Raw genomic sequence first — 25,857 nt, 5'->3', positions numbered from 1 at the left:
AATTCCAGACTAGTTTTTAGCACCCTAGTGGCACTACCTATGTTACTCTCTAGTACATCAGCCCTGGTGTGGTAAACATTGACTCCCAGGTAGGCCATACACATAGGCTGATCGTGGTCTGCTGATAATGGGTAGAGGTGTGATTATTGCCAATTCACTCGTAGCCCTGTTATCCTGCCAAATTGTTCTAAGAGCGCCTTGGCTCCCTCAAGGTCCGGCCCTTTGTCTTGTAGGAACATGAGCAGATCATCTGCATATAGCTCTATTCGGTGAGAGGTGTCCCCTTTCTGTAGTCCCTGATACCAAAGAGCAGTCCGTGCTTGGGGAGCCAAAGGTTCCATTGCCAACACAAATAACAAGAGCGAGAGGGGGCACCTCTGCCTTGTGGCCCTCTCCACCCTATATAATTCGGATATAGTGGACCCTGTTCTAACGCAGGCTCTGGGATCTGTGTATAACAACTGTGTACATCTAATGAATCCCTCCCCTTGCCTCATATGTTCTAGGACTTCATATAGATATTTCCATTCCAGGCTGTCAAATGCCTTCTCTATGTCGACCGCAAAGACAGCTGCAGCTCTTTTTTCTGGTATATCAGCGTCCAAAAGGTTGATAACTCAAGCGGATGTTCTGGGCTGTGTTTCCGGTGGGGATAGATCCTGCTTGGTCCATATGGGCAGGCAAGTCATAAGTGGGAGCAGTCTCTTCACAAGGATCCGGCTAAGAATTTTATAGTCCTTATTAAGCATGGATAGGGGCCTATAGGCCCTGATGTCATGTGCTGGTTTACCTGCACCCTGGTAGTGTCTGGCAGGTGATTCTGCTCTCTTGCTGCTTTATATAACTGTACAAGCCTAGGGTCCAGATCATCAACGTACGTGGCATAAAATTCTATGGGGAGCCCATCTGTGCCCGGGGTTTTCCCTCGTGCTAGGCCCTTTTCCATCTCTTCGAAATCCCCTCCTATTGTTTCCTTCTCTTCCCCAGTAAGGTGCCGGCGTGGAAGAAGTTCCAGGAAAGCCCTTATGTCGTCCTCCCCACTCTGCGTGACGCTAGTGTAAAGAAAGGTGTAGTACTCTAGAAAATGGTGGTTGATTTCCTCCTGCCATAATAATATCTGGCCCATGGGGGTAATCATTTCTATAATGGGTAGGAAAATGGGCCCGGTTGCAGATGCCCCCCCTCCCCCACACACACACTTTTTGCCTGATATTGATGCTGACTTGACTTGACTTGAGAGTGTGCTGGGATCCTGCTAACCAGGCCCCAGCACCAGTGTTCTTGCACTAAAAATGTACCATTGTTTCCACAATTTGCACACCCCTGGCACACAGATAAGTCCCTTGTAAAAGGTATCAGTGGTACCAAGGATCTTGTGACCAAGGAAGGTCCCTAAGGGCTGCGATTATGTGTGTTGGTGCAGATAAAAAGGCAAAGTCGACATGGCATCCCCCTCAGGGTCCCATGCACACAAAACACTGCCTGTGGCATAGGTAAGTCACCGCTCCAGCAGTCCTTAAAGCCCTAAGGCAGGGTGCACTATACCGTGGGTGAGGGCATAGCTGCATGAGCAATATTCCCCTACAGTGTCTAAGTCCATTCTTAGACGTTGTAGGTACAGTGTGGCCATATTAAGTATATGGTCTGGGAGTTTGGCTAAACGAACTCCACAGTTCCATAACGGCTACACTGAATACTGGGAAGTTTGGTATCAAACTTCTCTGAATAATAAACCCACACTGATGTCATTGTTGGATTTATTAAAAAAATGCACACAGAGGGCATCTTAGAGAAGCCCCCTGTATTTTAACCAATCCTCTAGTGTTGGACTGACTGGTCTGTGTTAGCCTGCCACTAGCAGATGAGTTTCTGACCCCCTGAGGTGAGAGCCTTTGTGCTCTCTGAGGCCAGAAACAAAGCATGCACTGGGTGGAGGTGCTTCACACCTCCCCCTGCAGGAACTGTAACACCTAGCAGTGAGCCTCAAAAGCTCAGGCTTTGTGTTACAATACCCCAGGGCACTCCAGCTAGTGAAGATGCCCAGCCCCCGGACAAAGCCCCACTTTTGGCGGCAAGTCCAGAGGGATAATTAGGAAAAACAAGAAGGAGTCACCACCTCAGCCAGAGCCAACCCTAAGGTGTCCAGAGCTGAAGTGGCCCCCTCCTTGCAGAATCCTCCATCTTCTTTTGAAGGATCAGGGCCAATAGGGATAGGAATGTGCTCCCCTCCCCAAAGGGAGTGAGCACAAGGAGGGTGTATCCACCCTCAGGGACAGTAGCCATTGGCTACTGCCCTCTGACCCCTAAAACACCCCTAAATCTTGTATTGAAGGGCTCCCTGAACCAAGCTAGTCAGATTCCTTACAACCTCGCATGAAGAAGAAGGACTGCTTAGCTGAAGCCCCAGCAGAGAAGGAAAGGAGACAACAACTGACTTGGCCCCAGCCGTACTACTGGCCTGTCTCCTGCCTCAAAGAAACTGCAGCAGAAAAGCGACGCGTTCTGCGGGTCCAGAGACCTCTAAAAAACCTCCAGAGGACTGCCTGCATCACAGAGGATCAAGAACTCCTGTGGACAGCGGCCCGGTCCAAAGAAGAACAGAAGAAGAAACCTCTTCTGAAGGACTCCCACCTCACTCCAGAAGTGTGAGTCCTAACCACTCTGCACCTGATGCCCACGCCCCGTCCAGGTGGCCCAACCATCCAGAGAGAACCCCCAGGCGACGGCGACCAAGAGCCCACCCTGGGTTGACCTCTCCACCCCTCCACGGCGACCCCTGCAGAGGGAATCCCGAGGACCCCCCTGACCGCGACTGACCTGGACGAAGATAATCGACGCCAAAGGACCCACTGCACCCGTAGCCCCCAGGCCTTGGAAAAATCAACACCCAGTGCAGCAACGAGGTACAGGCGGTCCTCTTCCCTGTCCGACCAGTGGTGTGCCCGAGACACCCCCTGGACCTCGCCTTAAGCTCCTGAGTGACCCCCGAGTCCCCTCATAGAGTTTCTTTGGAAACCTGACGCCCTGTTTGCACCCTGCACCCGGCCACCCCAGTGGCGCTGAGTGTGTGCGATTGGTGTCTACTTGGGGCCCCTCCAGTGCTCCTCTAATGCCCCCCTGGTCTACCCTCCGAGCCACGGGTACTAATCTGCTGGCAGACCGATTTCCGAGTACCCCCTGTCTCCGTAGGAGCCCATGTTAAAATTGCTTAACTTTGACCTCTACACCCGGCTGGCCTCGTGTTGCTGGTGGTGGGTGTTTGGGGTTGACTTAAACCCCCAACAGTGGACTACCTATAACCTGGAGACTGGAACTGTAAGTCATGCACTTACCTCTAAAACTGTACTTTACTTTCTTCCCCCAGGAACTGTTCTGAAAATGTACTGTGTCCACTTTTAAAATAGATATTCTCTTTTTTCTTAAAAACTGTTTACTTGACTAAAGTGAAACTAAGTTACATTGATGTCAATGATAAGTACTTACCTGCAACAGTATTTACTTCTGAACTGAGTCTTGTGGTTCTAGCAATAAAGTAACAAAAATATATTTTCTATATAAAATCCTATTGGTCTTGAGTTGTCATTGAGTGTGTGTTTCTTCTATTGCTTGTGTGTGTACACCAAATGCGTAACACTACCCTCTGATAAGCCTAACTGCTCGACCACACTACCACAAATAGAGCATTAGTATTATCTAGGCAGCCAGTAACCACCACATAGCGACTGTTAGAAATGGGGTCTTTGGTTGAAGGTCAGGTTACCCCATGTTCAAGCAAGGGCCCTCACTCTAGTCAGGGTAAAAGAGAATCACCCTCAGATAACCCCTGCTTACCCCCTTCGTAGCTTGGCAGAGCAGTAGGATTAACTTCAGAGTGCTAGGTGTAAAGTATTTGTACCAACACACACAGTAACTTAATGAAAACACTACAAAATTACAACACAGGTTTAGAAAAATAGGAAATATTTATCTTAACAAAACAAGACCAAAACAACAAAAATCCACAATACACAAGTCAAGTTACCAATAAAAATGCAAACAGAGTCTTTAAGTAGTTTCAAACACACACTAACACTGTTAGCATGAAAATGTACCTTGGGTGTGTCAAAAATAACCCAGCACGGGCAACTGTGTGTCAAAAAGGGCTTGCGATGCGTCGACTCCACTCACGAGCTGGGCCTTGCGCCGTTTCTCCTTTCGTCGTTTCGTGGCGCGTCATTCCTTCTCTCCGTAGGAGAGCGATGCGTCGATCTGGTCAGCACTCTCGGGTCCAGGCAGGCCTTGCGTTGTTTTTACACACCCAGCGGTACTTGCGTCGGAAATCCAGCCGCACGATGATTAAAAAAACACGCAGCACGGGTTTCGATCTCCAAGTCTCCGTCAGCGATGCTGCACGTCATTTCTCCTGCTCCATGCATCGATTCTTCGGTCGTGTTTCTGCCGAGTGCCGATTTTCAGCCGCAGATCGGAGTCGCGTCGATCTTTTCCCTGCACAGCACTCTGTGCATGGATTTCCTCCTTTTAGGCTGCCAGCTTCTCCTTTCAGGGTACCAGGAACTGGATGGGCACCACAGGGCAGAGTAGGAGTCTCTCCTGAGACTCCAGATGCTGGCAGAGAGAAGTCTTTGCTGGCCCTGAGACTTCAAACAACAGGAGGCAAGCTCTAAATCAAGCCCTTGGAGAGTTCTTCTCAAGATGGAAGGCACACACAGTCCAGTCTTTGCCCTCTTACTCTGGCAGAAGCAGCAACTGCAGGATAGCTCCACAAAGCACAGTCACAGGCAGGGCAGCTCTTCTTCCTCAGCTCTTCAGCTCTTCTCCAGGCAGAGGTTCCTCTTGTTTCCAGAAGTGTTTCCAAAGTCTGTGATTTCGGGTGCCCTTCTTATACACAATTTCTCCTTTGAAGTAAGCCTACTTCAAAGTAAAGTCTCTTTTGAATGTGAAATCCTGCCTTACCCAGGCCAGGCCCCAGACACTCACCAGGGGGTTGGAAACTGCATTGTGTGAGGGCAGGCACAGCCCTTTCAGGTGTAAGTGACCATTCCTCCCCTCCCTCCTAGCACAGATGGCTCATCAGGATATGCAGGCTACACCTCAGCTCCCTTTGTGTCACTGTTTAGTGTGAGGTCCAACCAGCCCAACTCTCAAACTGACCCAGACAGGGAATCCACAAACAGGCAGAGTCACAGAAATTGTATAAACAAGAAAATGCTCACTTTCTAAAAGTGGCATTTTCAAACACACAATTTTAAAATCAACTTTACTAAAAGATGTATTTTTAAATTGTGAGCTCATAGACCCCAAACTCCACATGTCCATCCGCTCCCAAAGGGAATCTACACTTTAATCAGATTTAAAGGTAGCCCCCATGTTTACCTATGAGAGGGACAGGCCTTGCAACTGTGAAAAAACGAATTTAGCAATATTTCACTGTCAGGAGATATAAAACACATTACTATATGTCCTACCTTAACCATACACTGCACCCTGCCATGGGGCTACCTAGGGCCTACCTTAGGGGTGTCTGACATGTAAGAAAAGGGAAGGTTTAGGCCTGGTAAGTGGGTACACTTGCCAAGTCGAATTTACAGTTAAAACTGCACACACAGACACTGCAGTGGCAGATCTGAGACATGATTACAGAGCTACTTATGTGGGTGGCACAACCAGTGCTTCAGGCCCACTAGTAGCATTTGATTTACAGGCCCTGGCACCTCCAGTGCACTTTACTAGGGACTTACTAGTTAATGAAATATGCCAATCATGGATAAGGCAATTACATACACATTTTGTAAAGGAACACTTGCAATTTAGCACTGGTTAGCAGTGGTAAAGTGCCCAGAGTAATAAAAACAGTAAAATCAGAGTCCAGCACACATCAACAACTTGGGGAACAGAGGCAAAAAGTTAAGGGAGACCACACCAAGGATGAAAAGTGCGACCATTGGTGTCAATAAATGTCCCTGTTTTTTGGAAGAGGACTCCCGTCCTAATCCATATGAGAGTCCCCCGAGCATAACCAGAGTAGGATGTATAGTATATCTGGCCTCTCCATCTCTTCTGCAGCGCCACCCCCTCTGCAGCAGTCAGGTGAGTTTCCTGCAGCATCGCTATGTGAGTCCCTCTTCTTTGTAGATAGGAGGACACTTTGTATCGCTTAGCCATATTGTACATACCCCTGATATTCTATGATACAATCTTATAGTTTTGTGAGTCCCCTATTAGATTTGCTTGTTATATAACTGTCACTATGCATTCCCTTGCCATAAACAGTTTGTGTCGGCATAGTATCCCCCTCCAGGTTTACTTGTCGGGTGGACAATGGCAGGGTTCCCTTAAAACATCAACCAAATAACTTCCCAACTCCCCTACCCCAGGACAGGTGAAAAAGCAACCCCCATCCAAACCAATTTTAGTCAAGAAAACTCTTTTATGAGGTGTGTATGACCAGGCCCGTAGCGGTGCAGTGCCCTCTGCTCCAGATCTCACCCCGTCCAGTCTCATCTGTTCTTGGAGCCGCGTGACTTGCCCACCCTTAGGCGCCCTATGGCAGTCTTTTCAGTTTGTGCCTCAGTTTCTCGTAGGGACTTCATATGATATCCTCAGAGGTCCCCGGTGTCACTATCGGTAGTTCGAAACTAAGCACCGTCGAGTCTGCAGATTCCCCATCTGACTCCGAGTGCTGTACATCTCCATCTGTCACTGCAGATCGGGGGCTGGTCTCTCCCCCACTCAAGGATGCCACAGCTGCGGTAGCACGCATCCTCTCCCTCCTCCTCCAATGGCGGTGCCACCTCACTGCGGCGGGGTTCCCCAGACCGTCTTCGCCGGCTCCGGGGTCGATTCTTCCGGTGTGTTTGGGTATTAGCTGCTCCTAATTAACCATCCAGCCAATTTCTTGCCACCTGCAGGATTCAGAACAAGTGTGCTCCCCGCCCTTTCTCCACTCTCAGCGTGGCTGGGAAGAACAGAGCTAAGGAATATTCAGTGATCTCATTTGCTTCTTGACCTCCAAAAAGGTGGCCCCTTGTTTTTACACCTCTAGGGAAAAATCTGAGAAAATGCAGACCACTCTGTTCTCAACTTTCATTTCTTCTCGTCTCCAGGCTTGTCCAAGAACATAGTCATGGTCTTTGTAGTGTAGTAGACAGGCCACTACTGGTCGCAGCAGGGCTCCCGGAGGAGGTGGCCTAGCCGGGACTCTGTGCGCTTCTCAAAGGCATAGAAAGGGGAGAGGCCCTCTGGCGCCACCTCTGTGTGGATCCAGTTCTCCAGATAGGAAGTTGTGTCATTGCGCTCAACTTTTTCAGGCAATCCCACTATTCCTTTATTGTTTCGGCGTGATCTATTTTTGGCGTCCTCAGCACGGACCGCAAGTGCCTTCACCTGCTTTTTCCAAGGTGTCAGTCGGATTTCTGCGGCTAAGAGCACTGGTTTGAAGTCCACAACATCTTTCTCCACCAGTCATCTTTGATCTTCACGCAACAGGCCCAGATCCGTTGTCAGCGCGTCTATCTTGAACTCCAGGGCCTCCCTTGAGGCCGTGATAGCCTGCAGTATGTCTCCCAGGGATGGGTTCTCAGCCAGCCCTTCTGTGGATGCCAGTTGTTCGGTTCTATTGGTACGTGTCGCGGGGCGTCTGGTCTGCAACCCAGTGTCCCCCACCATTTCTCTTTTCTTACTAGGCTTTCCCATGTTCAACGGCAGGTACAACAAATGTTCCTACAGAAAGTAATGCCAGGGGCAGTAGCAGGGGGTGGCTTTTACAGGGGGCCCCATTCCTTTGTGCCCCTCTCCTCCTGCTCTCTCTAATATGAAACTGCAATTGTCGTGTCTATGTAGGGCACGCACTCCCGGTCACCGCAGTGTGACCCAAAGCCTCTTTTCTGAGATTCACATTGTAGGAATTGCTTCAGATCCAAATCTGGGAAGGGGGAATGGAGTCACCAGCGACAACCGCCCCCTTCTCAATCTCACTGTTTTGTCGCCTACCCCAGGGGGGGTTGGAGGGGAACCACCGATCTCGCTCTAGGCCTCCCTCAGCGCTTGCCGAGGCCATGCCCGTTCTCCGTCTCCTCTCCCAGGCCCGGTGTGCACTGGCCTCTGTTCCTCTGGGCTCTCAATGGGTGCCGTCTCACCCCGGAGCTGGACGGCCCCAACTGGATGTGTTGCTGTCCTCTCCTTGGTCCCAGGGCGCGATGCCCCCGCTCTACTACAACGAGGGTGTCAGTCTGCCGTTCCTCGCAGTCCTCAGATCAGTTCTGGGGGGATAGACAAAAGCTGCCCCCAGTCTCCAGCCCCCCCCCCCGCTGTGCCCCCTGTCTCGCTGCCAGCACCAGGATGGGCGGGGCCACCATCACAGTCGCAGGCCGCCACTGCGCTTGTCCGGCCGGACCCCCTCTCCGCTTCCCCACGCCCTGTTGAGAGGGTCAAGGCTGCTGCGGATCCGGGTCCATAATTGCAGGATCCGCATGGATGAGGGATATTGGCGCCTGAACTCTCTGCTGTTGCTCCTTACGCCATTGGCGCCAAGGCACCCCCTCTGGTACTGTTTCAATAGATAGCACACTTCTCGCTGATCAGAGTGCTGAGATTATTTAAGGGTAGGAGGGAAATTCATTATTTATGGCAGTGGCCACTTCACCTTACACCACTGATCATTTTGTATTTATGTTGTGTGTTACTGCATTCACCACAAAGATAGTTAATGGTGAGCCAAGTGCTAATGATGTTTCTTTTGGTTATATCTTTTTCACACATTCAGTTAAAGAGAAAAGAAGAGGAGGCAAAGGAGGAGAAAATAAAAGGACTACAAGCTCTGTATGCCATAAAACAAGCAGATCAAGTGTTTATGTTCCATGAAAAGGAAAAAGTGAAACGACGAGAGGAGGAAAGTAAAAAGACACAAGAAGTCCATATCCAGCAAATGGTAATTATTGAAAATGCCTATATCCTTAGTTTTGCTATAGGTTGTTCTCTTTGTACAAGTATTAGAACTGGTACGACAGGAGAGAATAACTATACTGACAATACATAGCCCACATCCAGTGGCATCATAAATTGAAGTATTTTATTTATTAATGGTAGTTGCTGATATGGCCATTTCACAGCAGAGGGTTTCACATGCAGCATCACCCTAGGGCCCTCAGCTCCGCTCAGCTATAGTGGGGTAGATGCCACCATCATCCTTGTCCTCCCAGTAGGCAGCTTAGTACATCCCTTCTCTCTGTCCCTCTTGACTGCACTCTGTCTGCTAGATTTAAAATCGTGGGCTGGCACATTATCCACACCTAGGAGAACAACACAACTTGGTATCAGCAAGGGAAAAAAAAACTCTCACAGAGCTAACCACCTTCCCATGGCTGATTGTGCACATTCATAGAATGCCAGTACTGGGACAGTATTTCAGCTAAACCATTAAATCAAAATTTTCTAGATGAGTATAATTTTTCATTTGATAGAAACCATTTCATACAATGTATATTTTTCAAAATGGACTTTTACATATTTGTGGTTTATAAGATGTAAATGTCATTTATTGCTAAAATGGATTCTGTATGGGGATTTTCTACAAGGATTTCTTCGTTTCTTTCATCCCTAAAATGGATTCTCTTTGGGGCTTTTCTACAAGGATTTCTCCTTTTCTTTCATTCCTTGCCTCTTTTTAAAAAAAAATATTTTTACCCATTTTAAAATATGATGTTTTTTTAAGTTCAGCTAGACAGCACAGCTGTCGCCAGAGCTTAAATGATCAACATAAAAAAGAGCTTCCAGGAATACTATAGAGAGGGTCTTTGGTACCGCCCACATGGTGGATAGAAGTACCGTGTTTTTAGTGGGAAGAAGTTGTGTGCTTCCACAGAAAATGAGCTTATCCTCCAAGAGCTATAATCATTTGTTTATCAAGTTATGTGAGCCAACGCTCATCAATGTTATCAAGGCTAGCTATTGTGTAACAACAAAGCTTGACCTTTAAGGTCAAACACATGCATTGCTATATGTCTTCTAGATAACTCTGGTGTAAGGAAATGCCTCCTTCGCATGGTTACCCCCTGACTTTTTGCCTTTGCTGATGCTAAGTTTTGATTTGAAAGTGTGCTGAGGCCTGCTAACCAGGCCCCAGCACCAGTGTTCTTTCCCTAACCTGTACTTTTGTTTACACAATTGGCACACCCTGGCATCCAGGTAAGTCCCTTGTAACTGGTACCCCTGGTACCAAGGGCCCTGATGCCAGGGAAGGTCTCTAAGGGCTGCAGCATATCTTATGCCACCCTGGGGACCCCTCACTCAGCACAGACACACTGCTTGCCAGCTTGTGTGTGCTGGTGAGGACAAAACGAGTAAGTCGACATGGCACTCCCCTCAGGGTGCCATGCCAACCTCTCACTGCCTAAGCAGTATAGCTAAGTCACCCCTCTAGCAGGCCTTACAGCCCTAAGGCAGGGTGCACTATACCATAGGTGAGGGCACAAGTGCATGAGCACTGTGTCCCTACAGTATCTAAGCCAAACCTTAGACATTGTCAGTGCAGGGTAGCCATAAGAGTATATGGTCTGGGAGTCTGTCATACACGAACTCCACAGCACCATAATGGCTACACTGAAAACTGGGAAGTTTGGTATCAAACTTCTCAGCACAATAAATGCACACTGATGCCAGTGTACATTTTATTGTAACATACACCCCAGAGGGCACCTTAGAGGTGCCCCCTGAAACCTTAACCAACTACCTGTGTAGGCTGACTGGTTTTAGCAGCCTGCCACACTCAAGACATGTTGCTGGCCACATGGGGAGAGTGCCTTTGTCACTCTGTGGCTAGTAACAAAGCCTGTACTGGGTGGAGATGCTTATCACCTCCCCCTTGCAGGACTGTAACACCTGGCGGTGAGCCTCAAAGGCTCACCCCCTTTGTTACAGCACCACAGGGCATTCCAGCTAGTGGAGTTGCCCGCCCCCTCCGGCCACGGCCCCACTTTTGGCGGCAAGGCCGGAGGAGATAATGAGAAAAACAAGGAGGAGTCACTGACCAGTCAGGACAGCCCCTAAGGCAACCTGAGCTGAAGTGACTCTGACTTTTAGGAATCCTCCATCTTGCAGATGGAGGATCCCCCCAATAGGGATAGGAATGTGACCCCCTCCCCTTGGGAGGAGGCACAAAGAGGGTGTAGCCACCCTCAGGGCTAGTAGCCATTGGCTACTGCCCTCCCTGACCTAAACACACCCCTAAATTCGGTATTTAGGGGCTCCCCTGAACCTAGGAACTTAGATTCCTGCAACCTAAGAAGAAGAGGACTGCTAAGCTGAAAACCCTGCAGAGAAGACGGAGACACCAACTGCTTTGGCGACAGCTCTACCGGCCTGTCTCCCCCCTTCTGAAGAAACTGCTCCAGCGACGCTCTCCCCAGGGACCAGCGACCTCTGAATCCTCAGAGGACTGCCCTGCTCTAGAAGGACCAAGAAACTCCCGAGAACAGCGGCCCTGTTCACCAAAGACTGCAACTTTGTTTCCAAAGAAGCAACTTCAAGACAACTGCGTTTCCCGCCGGAAGCGTGAGACTTGCTACTATGCACCCGACGCCCCCGGCACGACTTGTGGAGAACAAACACTTCAGGGAGGACTCCCCGGCGACTACGAGACTGTGAGTAGCCAGAGTTGCCCCCACAGCGACGCCTGCAGAGGGAATCCCGAGGCTCCCCCTGACCGCGACTGCCTGATTACCTGATCCCGACGCCTGGAAAAGACCCTGCATCCGCAGCCCCCAGGACCTGAAAGATCGGAACTCCAGTGCAGGAGTGACCCCCAGGAGGCCCTCTCCCTTGCCCAGGTGGTGGCTACCCCGAGGAGCCCCCCCCCTTGCCTGCCTGCATCGCTGAAGAGACCCCTTGGTCTCCCATTGATTTCCATTGGAAACCTGACGTGTGTTTGCACACTGCACCCGGCCGCCCCTGTGCTGCTGAGGGTGTACTTTCTGTGCTAACTTGTGTCCCCCACGGTGCCCTACAAAACCCCCCTGGTCTGCCCTCCGAAGACGCGGGTACTTACCTGCTGGCAGACTGGAACCGGGGCACCCCCTTCTCCATTGAAGCCTATGCGTTTTGGGCACCACTTTGAACTCTGCACCTGACCGGCCCTGAGCTGCTGGTGTGGTAACTTTGGGGTTGCTCTGAACCCCCAACGGTGAGCTACCTTGGCCCCAAACTTGAACCCCGTAGGTGGTTTAATTACCTGCAAAAACTAACTAACTCTTACTCCGCCCAGGAACTGTTGAAAATTGCACTGTGTCTAGTTTTAAAATAGCTATATGTGATTTATTTGAAAAGTATATATGCTATTGTGATTATTCAAAGTTCCTAAAGTACTTACCTGCAATACCTTTCATTTGAAGTATTACATGTAAAATTTGAACCTGTGGTTCTTAAAATAAATTAAGAAAAGATATTTTTCTATACCAAAACCTATTGGCCTGGAATTGTCTTTGAGTGTGTGTTCCTCATTTATTGCTTGTGTGTGTACAACAAATGCTTAACACTACTCCTTTGATAAGCCTACTGCTCGACCACACTACCACAAAATAGAGCATTAGTATTATCTCTTTTTGCCACTATCTTACCTCTAAGGGGAACCCTTGGACTCTGTGCATACTATTCCTTACTTTGAAATAGTGCATACAGAGCCAACTTCCTACATCTGGTGTTTGTTCTTCTCTGACCGCAGCACAGATGGGAGGGCAGTCAGAAGGGATGTGTTGCTGTATTGCAGTTCCAGCCACACATCTTCCCTTTTTACCACCAACTTCAGAGATACCTAAACATGGTACTCCTTGAGGGAAGCGTTTTTTTTTTTTTTCTAAATTCTAGTTTTAAGATTTATGGACTAGAGAATTTTTTTAAGCTACTTAGTTATTAATTTTAATTATTTAATTGTTAAACATTACATGACTAAAATTATAGTTAATGCACTTCAATTGTAATATTTTTATATATTAAATAAATTGTATCTACTGAGTTACATACTGTAATTTTAAATTACTCTTCCCTGAATCCTACAGACTCCTTGCCATCTCTTAATGCTATCCTTCCCAGAACCTTAAAACCCATTCTACTGCTTAGCACCACCCTTACCTGAACTTTGAAAACCCCTTACTACCTCTCAAAGCTAACTATCCCTGAACCCTAAAAACACTTACTATCTCTTAACGCTACCCTTTCCTGAACACTGAAACGTCTTATTACCAATTAATGCTACGCTTCCATGAACACTAGAAAACCATAATACTCCTTAATGCTACCCTTTCCTGAACGCTAAAAACTCCTTACTACAACTTAACACTGTCCTTTCATGAACTTAGACACCTTACTAGCCACTGACACTACCTTTCCTTCAACCCTAAAAACCCTTACTTGTCTTATACAGCTACCATTCTCTCAACCGTAAAAACTCCTTGCTACCCTTTAACGATAACTATTCCAGAACCCTAAACCCCCCCCTTACTTCTCCTTAGCACTAACCTGAAAACCCTTACTACTCACTTAGTGTTAACTACCCATGAACCATTTAAAACCCTTCGCCCTAAAAGTCACCTTCCCTGAATCCTAAAATCCCCTACTGCCCCAAATGCTATCCATCCCTACACCCTAAAACCCCTTACAGGTACCCTTCCCCCACACAAAGCAAGTCATGCTACCCTTACGCTACCCTTCCCGCTAACCTTCCCATAACCCTTAAAACCCCTTACTACTCATTAACACTACCCTTCCCTGATCTTTACAAACCCCTAAATGTTACCCTTCCTTGAACTTTACAACCCCTTACTATCCTGTAATGCTCCCCACCCTTGGACCCTAAACACATTATTACCCCATAACGCTACCCATCACAGAATACTAACAATCATCTCTAGCTCTTACTGTTACCATTCTGTGAACCCTAAAAACCCTTACTACCTCTTGATACTACCCATCCCTGGACAACCATATCATCTCTTACAGCTACCCATCTTTGAACTCTAAAATGTCCTTACAGCCTCTTAAGCTACCTTTCCTTGAACGCTACCAACCCTTACTACCCCATAACACTATCCATCCCTCAGCCCCAAAAAACCTCAAGACCCCTTAATGCTACCCTTCTCTGAACACACCTTACTATCCAAACCTGAACCCTAAAAATTCCCTACTACCCCTAACACTACCTTCCATGAGCCGTAAAAAACCCTTAACGTCCCTTAATACTATGCATCCCTTAAATGTTAAAAACCCTTTACTACTCCTTAACACTACCATTCCATGAACCCTAAGATCCCTATGCTACAACTTAACGCTACTCTTCGCTGATTACTAAAACCATTGCTATCCTTTAACTGTACCTTTTTGTCTTCCCTAAGAATCCCTTATTACACCTTAATGCTACCTAGCCTTTAATATTACCCTGCCATCTTACAAACCCTTTACTATCTGTTAGTGGTACCCACCCCTAAACCTTAATAACCCTAACTACCACTGACCCAACAGTTAGAAATGGGGCCTCTAGTTGGCAATGGTGTGCACACTGCCCAAGTAGGGACCCTCAGTCTAGTCAGGGTAAGGGGAGTCAAACAGCTAAGATAACCCCTACTCACTTCCTTGGTAGCTTGGCATGAACAGTCTGGCTTCTCTCAGAAGCAATGTGTAAGTACTCCACACCAGTTTAGAAAAGTAGTCTGTATTTACCCGAATAAAACAAGACCAAAAAGGCAACAATCCAACATACACAAGTAAAGATATCACTTTTTAGGTTGAGCATAGAGGCGCGCAAGTGCCGACGTGTTGGTATCTATATGGGCTTTTAACCATGCCCACCTCACTCCCATCAATTTCACTCGTTCGTGGGCTTGCCTTTCAAAAATCCTTTGGTAACATTGGTAAATGCTTTACCTTTGTCCTGCCTTGGGGCGGTTTTGTAACCGCCTTGGGCATCGACCCTCTTACATGGATAATTGCACGTTTGCCAATATGATTCACTGCGAGCAAACTTCTTTTTCTTCTCTCCTCAGCGATCGCTCTCATGGTGGCTGTGGCGATTTGAATTGACTTGCTTATGTCAACTGTTTTACTTTTAATTTTCAATTTATGTGGCAAGAAAAGTCCACTTAGGAATTTACAACACTAATAGGTCTAACTCAAGCAAATGCTTGTTAAAGGTTTAAATCAGTCTCAGTTCATAGGAATCAATGGTTGTATCTTTTTTGCACAAAGTAACTAGGATGTTTAAAAAACAAAGGCAATGTGGGCTGCAGGGGAGGTGCTGAAAAAGCAAAGTTATGCCTCGGTTCCTTACTGCGCAGTAGAGGTGATGCGTTGATTGTTTCCTCGTAGGTGAGGCGATGCGTCGGTTCCCTACTGGCAGGGGAGGTGATTAGGCGATTCATTCCTCGCAGGAAAGGCGATGAGTTGATTTCCGGACATGCAGGCTCAGTTCCTTACTGCGATGCAGGATGTATGAGAAATTGATGCCCAGGGATGATGCGTGGAAAATCCAAATGCACTGTGTTGATGGAGCCGTGGTGAAACAGGCACCTTGTTGATTCTGTAGCTGCAAGACAGGTGCTGCATCAATTCTTCAGCCACGGGACTGGCACTGCGTCGATGTTTCAGCAGTCGGTGCAAGGGTTTTCTCCTTTGAGTCACAAGCTTACACTTACAAGGGCCCAGGGACGCGAGTTGGCACCACTTGGCAAGTCAGGACTCTCAGCAGAAGAGCCCAGACACTGGCAGATGAAGTCTTTGATGTCCCTGAGACTTCTTAACAGGAGGCAAGCTCAGTTCAAGCCCTTGGAGAACCTTGAAAAGCAGGATGTAGAAAGTAAAGTCCAGCCTTTCACTCGCAGGACAGAATCAGCAAGCAATGGGCCAGCACAACAAAGCAACAGGCAGAGTGGCAACCTCTCATACAGCATCCAGCTCTTCTTCCTGGCAGAATGTTAGAGGTCCAGTACTTATACTCATTACTGACTGTGAAGTAGGCAAACTTCAAAGAGAAATCTTTGTAATACACAAGATCATGCCTTTCCCTGCCCTGGCCCCAGACACACTCCAGGGGGTTGGATACTGCTTTGTGTGAGCGCAGGCACAGACCTGTTCAGGTGCAAGTGTCAGCTCCTCCCACCACTTTAGCACAGGAAGACCTATCAGGAAATGCAGGGCATATCTCACCTCCCTTTGTGTGGCTCTCTAGAGTGAATTCACAAACAGCCCAACTGTCCTCCTGACCCAGACGTGTATTCCACAGACAGGCTGAGGCACAGAGTGGTTAAGCAAGAAAATGCCCACTTTTTAAAAGCGGCATTTTCAAACTTACAATTCAAAAACCGACTTAATCAAAAGTTATATTTTTAAATAGTGAGTTCAGAGACCCCAAACTCTACATCTTAATCTGCTCCCAATGGGAAGTGCACTTGAAAGATTTTTCAAGGCACTCACCATGTTACCCTATGGGAGAGATAGTCCTTTGCGATAGTGAAATACTGCTAAATTTGTTTTTCACAATCAGGACATGTAAGCCACACCAGTACATGTCATACCTTTTAAATATACACCACACCCTGTCCATGGGGCTGCCTTGGGCCTACATTAGGGGTGACTTACATGTAGTAAAAGGGAAGGTTTGGACCAGGTTGGAATGACAGTTCAAAACCCCCCACACAGACACTGAAGTGGCAGGTCTGAGACATGTTTATAGGGCTAATCATGTGGGTGACAGAATCAGCGCTGCAGGCCCACTAGAGGCATTTGATATACAGGCTCAGAGCACACATGGTGCACTATACAAGGAACTTACTAGTAAATCAAATACTCCAGTCATGGAGAAACCAATCACCAATATAATTTAGACAGAGAGCATATGCACTTAACACTGGTTAGCAGTGCTAAAGTGCCCAGAGTCCTAAAGCCAATAGAAACAGGTTAGAAAACATAGGAGGAAGAAGGCAAAAAGTTTGGGGACAACCCTGCAAAAAGGGCCAGGTCCGACACTAACCCTTCTATGAACACTAAAAGCCCATTACTACTCTTAATGCACCCATCTATGAACACTAAAAAAAAAAAACTTACTACCCCTTATATCCACCCCATCCTACCCTTTAACTTCCCTGAACTGGAAACATTTACTACCCCTTAAAGCTACCCCTCATGTGTGATAGTTCGCTTGGCTAGGAGCAGGGCCAGGTGGAGCTATCTTTTATTTTTTCTTTGTAAGCAGGTAAGAGGCTAAAGCACAAATCTCCCAACTGTGCAGGGTGGCCAGCTCTGTTACCCATGCAAGCTGCAAAGTGACTGCTGACCAGTATTGGGACAGGCAGGGCCATAAATGCTGTTCAAGCTAGCATTAGGTAAGTGGCTAGAAGGCCAATAGGCAAGTGTCCCACGGAAAAAAACTCATTAATCTTGGCGAGAGACAGGTGTGCCCTACGTAGCTTTTGCATCTTGTGTTACTGGAGACAGTAGCTGGGTAAGCCAGCTCTCTTTCCCATTCCTTATCAGGGAAACCCCACACAATTTAACTTTCTCTCCTGTCTCGACGGCTGGCGACAGAGACCTGAGTGTGATAAATCAATGACCATTGCCCATAGTATGAAGATATTGTACAACGGTATGTATTGGTAGTTCCATCACCACAACATTCCAGCTGATGCGCAAAGCATGAACCAATGCATGATATGTTAGAAACTGCTCCCAATGAATTTAGAAGTGGTCTACGAATTTGTCAAAAGGTAGCGGATTGTCATCGTGAAAACGACCGCCTACGGTCGTTATTTCCTCGAATGCCAGCGCTGTAGGAGGGTGGATGTTCGGTGAGAGCCTCGCAGAGGAATGATAGGGGCATAGGATAGCGTTGGGGCTGTAATGCACAGGCTTCTCGGAAGCAGTAGTGTGCCACCTGGAGCAAGAGTCCGAAAGGAGTTTTGGGCTTGGTAGGGTGAAATAAATCGCAGAATGTGTTCCACATGCCAGGGCGGACAGATGTTTGCTTTCATACCACAATATGGTAATATTGTTACCACAACCACTTATCATTTCATTACTGCAATCATTGTTTGGTCTCTTTTTTTCCCCACAGTTATTTGTATAAAATAAGCACTATTTTTTTGCTTGTGCTTTGTTTCCGATAGTTTCTGAATGCAGTACTTTTCTCTAAATGAAAAAACAGCTTTAAATGGACTGAAAATCTCTCTCTGTACTGGATTTTTACAGCTTCGCACATATTCTAAATAACATCCAAGTAGTATGTCCATGAACGACAAAATACACCAAATATTAGTGCATGACTATTCTGCAGGTAAGCTCCCCATTTTGTGGTCTAGATTACACATTTTTAACGATTCTTTAATCTATGCATATTGTGGGCTTGCTTGGCTCCATCCAGAGGTGCATTACTCTCTCACTCCATGCTAGCCACCGGTGATGTATCAATCCACCTTCCTTTAGAATGTATGAGGGCTTATTTTAAATCTGAAAAAAATAAACTCAACTATGCTGAATGTCACGTTCAGTTCTTTTTCTCGTATATACATTATACAGAGAAAGCTACGTTTTGCCAGCATTGGCAAAGCCAGTAAGACAGGATGTTGTACAGCATTGGGCATACCGTGCTTGCCAACAGCACTTATGGTACTTTAAAGCCTGACCTATTGGCTTTGCAAATGCTTTCTTTTTGTTGGCGGTCCCATTCCTTACCCTTGTTCCTCCACTTAACCCATTGTTTACAATGCTTCCCTCTAAGTTTATTGGCTCACTTCCCTTTTCCCATTTAAGTTTAAGCCTATGTTCCATAACTAGGATTCACTCTGGGTGCACAGTTTATTTTATATTTAAAATATTTTTCTTCTTTTAAGAAAAATAAAAATAAAATAAGTATTCTCTGGATGGTGGCTATCATCTGTGATCAAACGAATTGTCACTAAATAGGATTTTCATAGTTTAAATTATCAGACATAGGTTTCTATTCTTTTATTATTCTACAAATGTACTTACAACCCTTGACATAGCTTAAACTAATGCTTGTAAGTGCGTCTTCATACCAAGGAACAAGTTAGTTACTTACTGGTAATCAGGGCTTAATTTGGAAAAAATGTACGACAGTCTCTTTTGGTGCCCTCATGACATCCTTTTCCACGAATTTCCTCCCTCTCCAGCAGTGCCCCTCGTCTCTCCATAGTCCCTCTCTGACATACATTTAATTCTTTAGAACGTTACCAATAGGTCATTCATACTCAGTTTTGTGATCTGTGTGGCACGCGTTCTTTACCGGGGCACAATATCCCTCTGCGCTACTTTATGATGAATCATAAGTGCCAGGAGACAACATTCAGATCTCTCACCAGCAGTAACATTAATCACCAGTTATCTTGAAATTTTTATTGTTGCTTGAAAAACAAGGACGTTCACATACTTTTAATTTCATGTTATTTTTAAACACAGCGTCCCATGTCTGCGCTAGGTGCAGCTGCACTAGTCACACTGCCCTAAACCCGGCCCTGCTGGTGAACAAAGCTCTGCACAGATGTCCTTGGCAGACAAAGGGCAGCCAGGGGTCGCAGCTGAAACCCCTGGTAACCTGTGAATGATGTCCATGCCTCCTTCTTTCCCCTTTGTGGAGTTTTCTCTCTTTTGCTCTCAGTAAATGTCGTATGCGGTAAAATAAGTGCCTGCCCCCAGAAAAGGGTGCAGGTGGACACCACTGGCAACCACTGGCTCAAATTCAGCACGCCTGGTAATCTTCATACCTCAGATTCAATGGCGTCCTCATCACAGTCCTTACATTTTGAACCTTATCTCATACCAGTGACAGTGATTACCTGCCTGAGCTAAATCCTTTACAAAGGCTAAAAATTATCATTTTATTAATGATACCCTACTTTTGCCCTACCCCATACCACTCGCATACAAAAGTTGAAGCAGATCTAAATACTTTCCAAATAACTAAACTCAGAAAACATAGACTAATGGAGATTACTGGTAAGTAACCAGGTTATTACCTCCTTATCCATCTTCCTTGCCATAGTCCTCACATTTGTGGGCAGTACCCAAGCATAAAAAAAAGAGAAAATATATCACAAATTTACAGCACTCAGAACATGGGTAGCGAATGTTCTGGACAGTCCTCCTACGACCTGTAACTTATGTACGACATGAAGTGTGACGAGTAGACCATGTGACTACATGACATATGTCCCACAAAGGCATTCCAGGAGGCAGAAATGGCTGTGGTTAAAGCCCTGAAGTCGATTCTGGAGATCAAAATTCATAGCAAAATAAGATGCAGGAATATCAAACCTTAGTCAGTGGCTTAAAGTAGATGAAGTAGGATTCTCTCCTTGTCCTGCTGAACCAAAAGTGATAGTCAATAAATGTGACGTGAGTGAAGCAGAAATTCTATCCAATTAGATGGATATGTCCCAGTGATGTAAAACATAGAATCGTTTCTCGGTCTCTGAAGAGGGAAAAGAAAAGAAAACTAGGAGAACCAGATCTTGGGAACCTTGGAAAACTGAAAGTACAGATAAGCCTTTAAATCCAACTTATTTGGGGAAAAAACATATAAATGGACATTAAAGGGGTCATTCTGACCCTGACGGGCGGCGGAGGCCGCCCGCCAGAGTTCCCCCTCCAGAACACCGCTCCGCGGTCCTAAGACCGCTGCAGTGATTCTGGCTTTTGCACTGGGCTGGCGGGCGGCCGCCCGCCAGCCCAGTGCAAAAGAGCCTTCCCACGAGGACGCCGGCTCAGAATTGAGCCGGCGGAGTGGGAAGGTGCGACGGGTGCAGTGGCACCCGTCGCGTATTTCAGTGTCTGCATAGCAGACACTGAAATACAGATTGGGGCCCTCTTACGGGGGCCCCTGCAGTGCCCATGCCATTGGCATGGGCACTGCAGGGGCCCCGCGGCACCCCCTACCGCCATCCTGTTCCTGGCGGGAGACCCGCCAGGAACAGGATGGCGGTAGGGGGTGTCAGAATCCCCATGGCGGCGGAGCGCGCTCCGCCGCCATGGAGGATTCTCAGGGGCATCGGAAAACCGGCGGGAGACCGCCGGTTTTCCAGATCTGACCGCGGCCAAGCCGCCGCGGTCAGAATGCCCTGCGGGGCGCCGCCAGCCTGTCGGCGGTGCTCCCGCCGACCCTGGCCCCGGCGGTCTCAGACCGCCGGGGTCAGAATGACCCCCTAAGACTCCTAACTCTCACATCCCTCTTGTACAGATTGCAACTTAAAAGATGACACTTGCTGACCGGTATTTCGAGTCAACTGAAGTAAGAGGTTCAGTTGGGGAAAACAGCAATTACTGAAGAACTACCACTAAATCTCAGACAGAAATAGACTGGCAGACACTGACGAAAAAAACTTCTCAGAAACTGGTGACATACTTTCAGAATAGAAGAAATGTCTTTACTTCTGAAGGGCCCAAATACAAGCCCTCTGACTCTTAAACATAGAGCCAATCCAAGCAGGAAGCCATCCGTGAGAAAATTCTGAATTTTCATAGGGTCACAAGATGGAGCAATTTGATTGTGGGAAAGAAACCAAGATTGAAAGTTTTTTTCCAATGTCTAGCCCAAACTATCACTGTCTCTGGTTGACAAGACTGTTGTATACACTGTGCCACTACTGAGGAACAACCTAAAGACTCTTAATGTCCCCCAGCTGAGAGTCAAACCCCCAACCACATTCACTTGAGAATGAGCAGTGGAAGAGATGGAGCTTTAAGAGTTGGTTAGTCCAAGGGGAAAGTCTGTAGAGGTGGGAATGACATTTGGATGAGAAGAGACACTCAGGGATATCTGAGCCAGTGTGGAACAACTAGAAACACTTGAGCTTGATTGTCCTCTTTCTTCCTCAAGATCCTGAAGACCAAGAAAAATGGAGGGAATACAAAACGTAGACTCCTGGGGCATGCTAGTTACAGAGTGCCTCCCAACTCTACTGCCAAGCCTCCTCACTGCTACTTGACCTCAGGCAGGAATACACAAAATGGTAGAAGATTCACACATAGAGATTTCCAACTTGTATCTTAAGTGCCGCTCCCTAATTGAAAGACTAGAAGTACAATCTGTCCTTTTTGCATAATGTCTGCTAAGGCCTGAACGTCTTATAGCAATGACTGAACTACATATGTTGCCTAAGTGATAGTTCTAATGAAGATGTTGCCTGCGGCACAAGCTCTTTTAATCGCAACCTCCCTAATTGAAAGACTAGAAGTACAATCTGTCCCTTTTGCATAATGTCTGCTAAGGCCTGAACGTCTTATAGCAATGACTGAACTACATATGTTGCCTAAGTGATAGTTCTAATGAAGATGTTGCCTGCGGCACAAGCTCTTTTAATCGCAACCTCAACTTTCGTATCCACCAAATCTCCTGGAGATGCATCTTCTGATTTGATGGACCAATGGGAAGATATTCCAGCCATGAGGTAATCTCTCTAAACACAGGAGGCAACCCCTCATGGTAACCAGGAACTGGATCCTTCTTTGATAAGAAGCTGGGAAACAAAGACTTTTCAAGCTCCTTCTATTCTCTAGATAGCAGTTTTCAAAAGTATTGTGCAAGGATGAACATTCTCGCTCTTTCCTTCGGTACGACTGGAAAAAAAAAATCGAGATTTCTAGCTTCTACGATGGGGCCTGGGTAGGTTGCATTCATTGTAACATTTTGTAGCATGTCTTCGAGATCAGCACCCTGAATATAGCACCCTCTAATAATTTGCTCTTCATTCATAACTATATGGTTGACATTGTTGAACTCATCTTGCATGCTTTGGCTGTGTGGGAGCCTCCTTAGCAGGCATTGAAGTAACCACAGTAGATTCTTTCGTCACACAAATTTCTGATATTGGTTTAAAAAACACCAAGAACTAGAGACGTTTTAAGGCATGAGCAAAATAGGCACTTGCCAAGCGCCCCTACTTTCCAAGGGGCCCTGGAAAATGAACCTCTCTGGTTAGCTCATCTCTTGTGTATTTCCCTATCTTAACATTTCTCCTTATCTCTACCTCTCGGTCTGTCTTTCTTTGCCCAGTGGCATTTTTAGGATCTTTGGAGGCCCAGGAATGATATATTTCAGCTGATCTTGTGTGAATTCAGTTTGTGAGAGTTTGGTTGAAATCATGCAGGCTTCAATTAGCAGAAAATGGGTAATAAAATTGAAAGTTGTTACGAAATATGTCTTGCCTGGGGCCCTAAAAATCTTTAAGACGACGGTGGAAAGAACAATGACCCTGACATGCTCAAAGAGTACATCTGCTCAACAAAATGGACTGCTCAACAGGATCCTCAAAAACTGACATAAACACACTTTATAAACTTGCAGGATGACAACTGACATACATTAGAGAGCCTCTGAAACAGGACCCAATTCAACACAAAAGATTATATGAACAAATTAGATCAAGTTACTTGCCAAATGCCAGGAGTAGACAAGATGTCTCCTAATACAAACAGAAGAGGGAGGGGCAGATTTAAGAGCCCCTAGCGCCTCCTCGCGCCACATTTTTGACGCTAATGTGGCCCAACAAGGCCAAAATCACCAAGCCAAATTTACAAAGTGGCGCAATGCATGCATTGCGCCACTTTATAACCCTTTTACGTTACACTATGCCTGCGCCAGGCAAAATGTATGCAAAGGGGGTGTTCCCCCATTAGGGAGGTCAAAAAAATGTTGCAGAGAAATTTAAGAGATTTCTTTGCGTCATTTTTTCAGCACTTTTAACGCCTGTTCCGAACAGCCGTTAAAATGAGGCACACCGTTGTTTACAATGCACCTCAATGGACTTTGCAGGATTAGCGTCAACATTTTACACTCCGCGAGTCCTGCAAAGCTCCAAACTAGCGTAAAAAATTCTGACACTAGTTTCCTAGCTACCGCCATGGTGCACCGTATCTTAGATATGGCGCACATACAGTGGCATTAGGGGGTGCTAGAAAAGTGGCGCTGCACTATGTGCAGCACCACTTTTCATAAATCTGCCCTGAAATGTTTAGTTCTGCTCCCGTTTTTGTGTGTGAGTGCTACGGAGGGTGCTAAAGACAGGGAAGGTCAACAAATAATTTTAGCCTTTTTAAATGGTTTAGCTTGGGCAGGTAATCACTGTCTATGGTTCACGGCTCAAAATGTAAGGATGGGACGAGGAAGATGCACAAGAAGGTAAGGTTTGTATGTCATCTGTCATCTCTCTACTGTAGTATCTGCAAACTTACAAGCCAGCCTCATCCACACTGTCTAGATGTCTTCTCACACTAAGGAACCAGTTTCAAGCTGATAGCAAGTGGAGCTGACCGTTCACCTCAGCCCAGGAAGTAACTGGCCTTTAATGTTTTTCCTTTTTTCAATGCACCTTTTCCAAAACTGTGATGCCTGGTATTTTTAGAGTGAGTTTACTGCAGGTACGTGTTCACCAACAATATGAATTATTCAATTCCAGCCTGCACAACAGACTTAGCTTCAGTGTTCCTTATCCGGCATTAATGCCTTTAGACATGCAGCATCTACAGGTTGAGAGGGAATCGCATGCTTTAAACACCTGTTTTGGTACACTGTTTTGTAACTAGTTATTTTCTGTTTTTTTGCCTAGGCCGAGAGGAAATGCAAATCCATTAATGAGAAAAATGCAGTATTGAAGTATGAAAAAGAAAATGACGAAATCCATGCTTTAGAGGAAGAAAAATTCCAAGAGTATGCAAAGCACGTTATTGACTCAGTTATAAAGGCGGGTGGAGACCCTCACCCTCTTGTCAAAGCAGCTCAGGCTGGCTTTGGAGGCGGCCGTGGTCCTGTGTATGCAGAAAGGGGGGGAATCAGGCCTAGCTACAAGGTTAAAGATAGCAGTGGAGTTGAGCTACCTACCTACCAGTGTAATACTACTCAACAAATCAAAGAAATCTATGATCCTTGTGACATTAATCAATCAAGAAAAAAATTGGGTTTTACCTGGTAAAGAGGGATAAGTGCCTTACTTATAGCCTTGAGGAGAAAAAAAACACGTCTAATTAACAGATATAAAAAACAATTAAGTCATCTGGGTTCAAATCAAGGTGCTCAGAATCAATTTTGCCATCTTCTTAGTGTGACTTTTACAAATCTAGTGATTGTTTTCCTCAATGTGTTTATTTTCTCTCGAGACTTTATTTTAAGAAGCGTATCTGACAACTTATTCGTCAGTATTGTGTACTGTGTTACTTTGTGCCTCCTACATAAAACGTAATTTTCACAAAACATTTTCCTGTCTCTATAATGAAGTAAGTTCTGAACTGTTTTGTTGTTTTATTCGCTCTGTATGTCAGAAAGTGTGTATATACACAAACATTTGTGGATTGGGGATAGTAAATATTCATATTAATAAACTAATTGTCATTATGTAGCACGACAAAAAAGTTATGAGCGCATATATATGTATATATTTGTATAAAACAGCATCTCTGTGCTTATGGTTCAGATGCACTTTCCACTAAAAATACATTTTCTGATTTTCTTATAATTTTGTAAATTTTGCACCCTTTGACAAATCTGCACCCAATTTGACACATCCCTTGCAAAACTAGCTAAGTTGCCAAGTTACTTGGAGATCTGTGCAGGGGGTAAAAGTAAGCAGGGGAGGTTGAAAAAGGCATGTCCCATATTAGGTCCCATAGACAATGTTGCTGTCCTCTACAAAACTTCACCCAGAAACAGTTATTTTTGTTGTGTGATTACATCTGATTAATAGTTTTTGAATCATTAGCATTTGAGAATAAAATGTCAAGTGGGCAACAAAGAGTTAAAAGTGAGAAATCTCTTGGCCCTTAATCTCAAACCCACAAACTATTTCTAGCAGTTAGTGTCCAGTGCCTTCTGGAGGC

At 46.1% G+C, this 25,857-nt stretch overlaps 1 protein-coding gene across 1 annotated transcript in view; it reads left to right on the top strand.

Annotated features, from left to right (window-relative positions):
* CFAP210 (cilia and flagella associated protein 210) overlaps positions 1 to 25,386 on the top strand; it is a 132,618-nt gene extending 107,232 nt beyond the window's left edge. The window contains exons 8-9 of the mRNA XM_069225299.1: positions 8,762 to 8,926; positions 24,594 to 25,386. Coding sequence (XP_069081400.1) covers positions 8,762 to 8,926; positions 24,594 to 24,956 — 528 coding nt within the window. The 3' untranslated portion in view covers positions 24,957 to 25,386. The remainder of the gene's footprint in view (positions 1 to 8,761; positions 8,927 to 24,593) is intronic.
* Positions 25,387 to 25,857: the final 471 nt, after the last annotated feature.

Source organism: Pleurodeles waltl, chromosome 3_1 (assembly GCF_031143425.1).
Source record: "Pleurodeles waltl isolate 20211129_DDA chromosome 3_1, aPleWal1.hap1.20221129, whole genome shotgun sequence".
Lineage (NCBI taxonomy): Eukaryota > Metazoa > Chordata > Amphibia > Caudata > Salamandridae > Pleurodeles > Pleurodeles waltl.
This window is presented reverse-complemented; position numbering and strand designations above follow the sequence as displayed.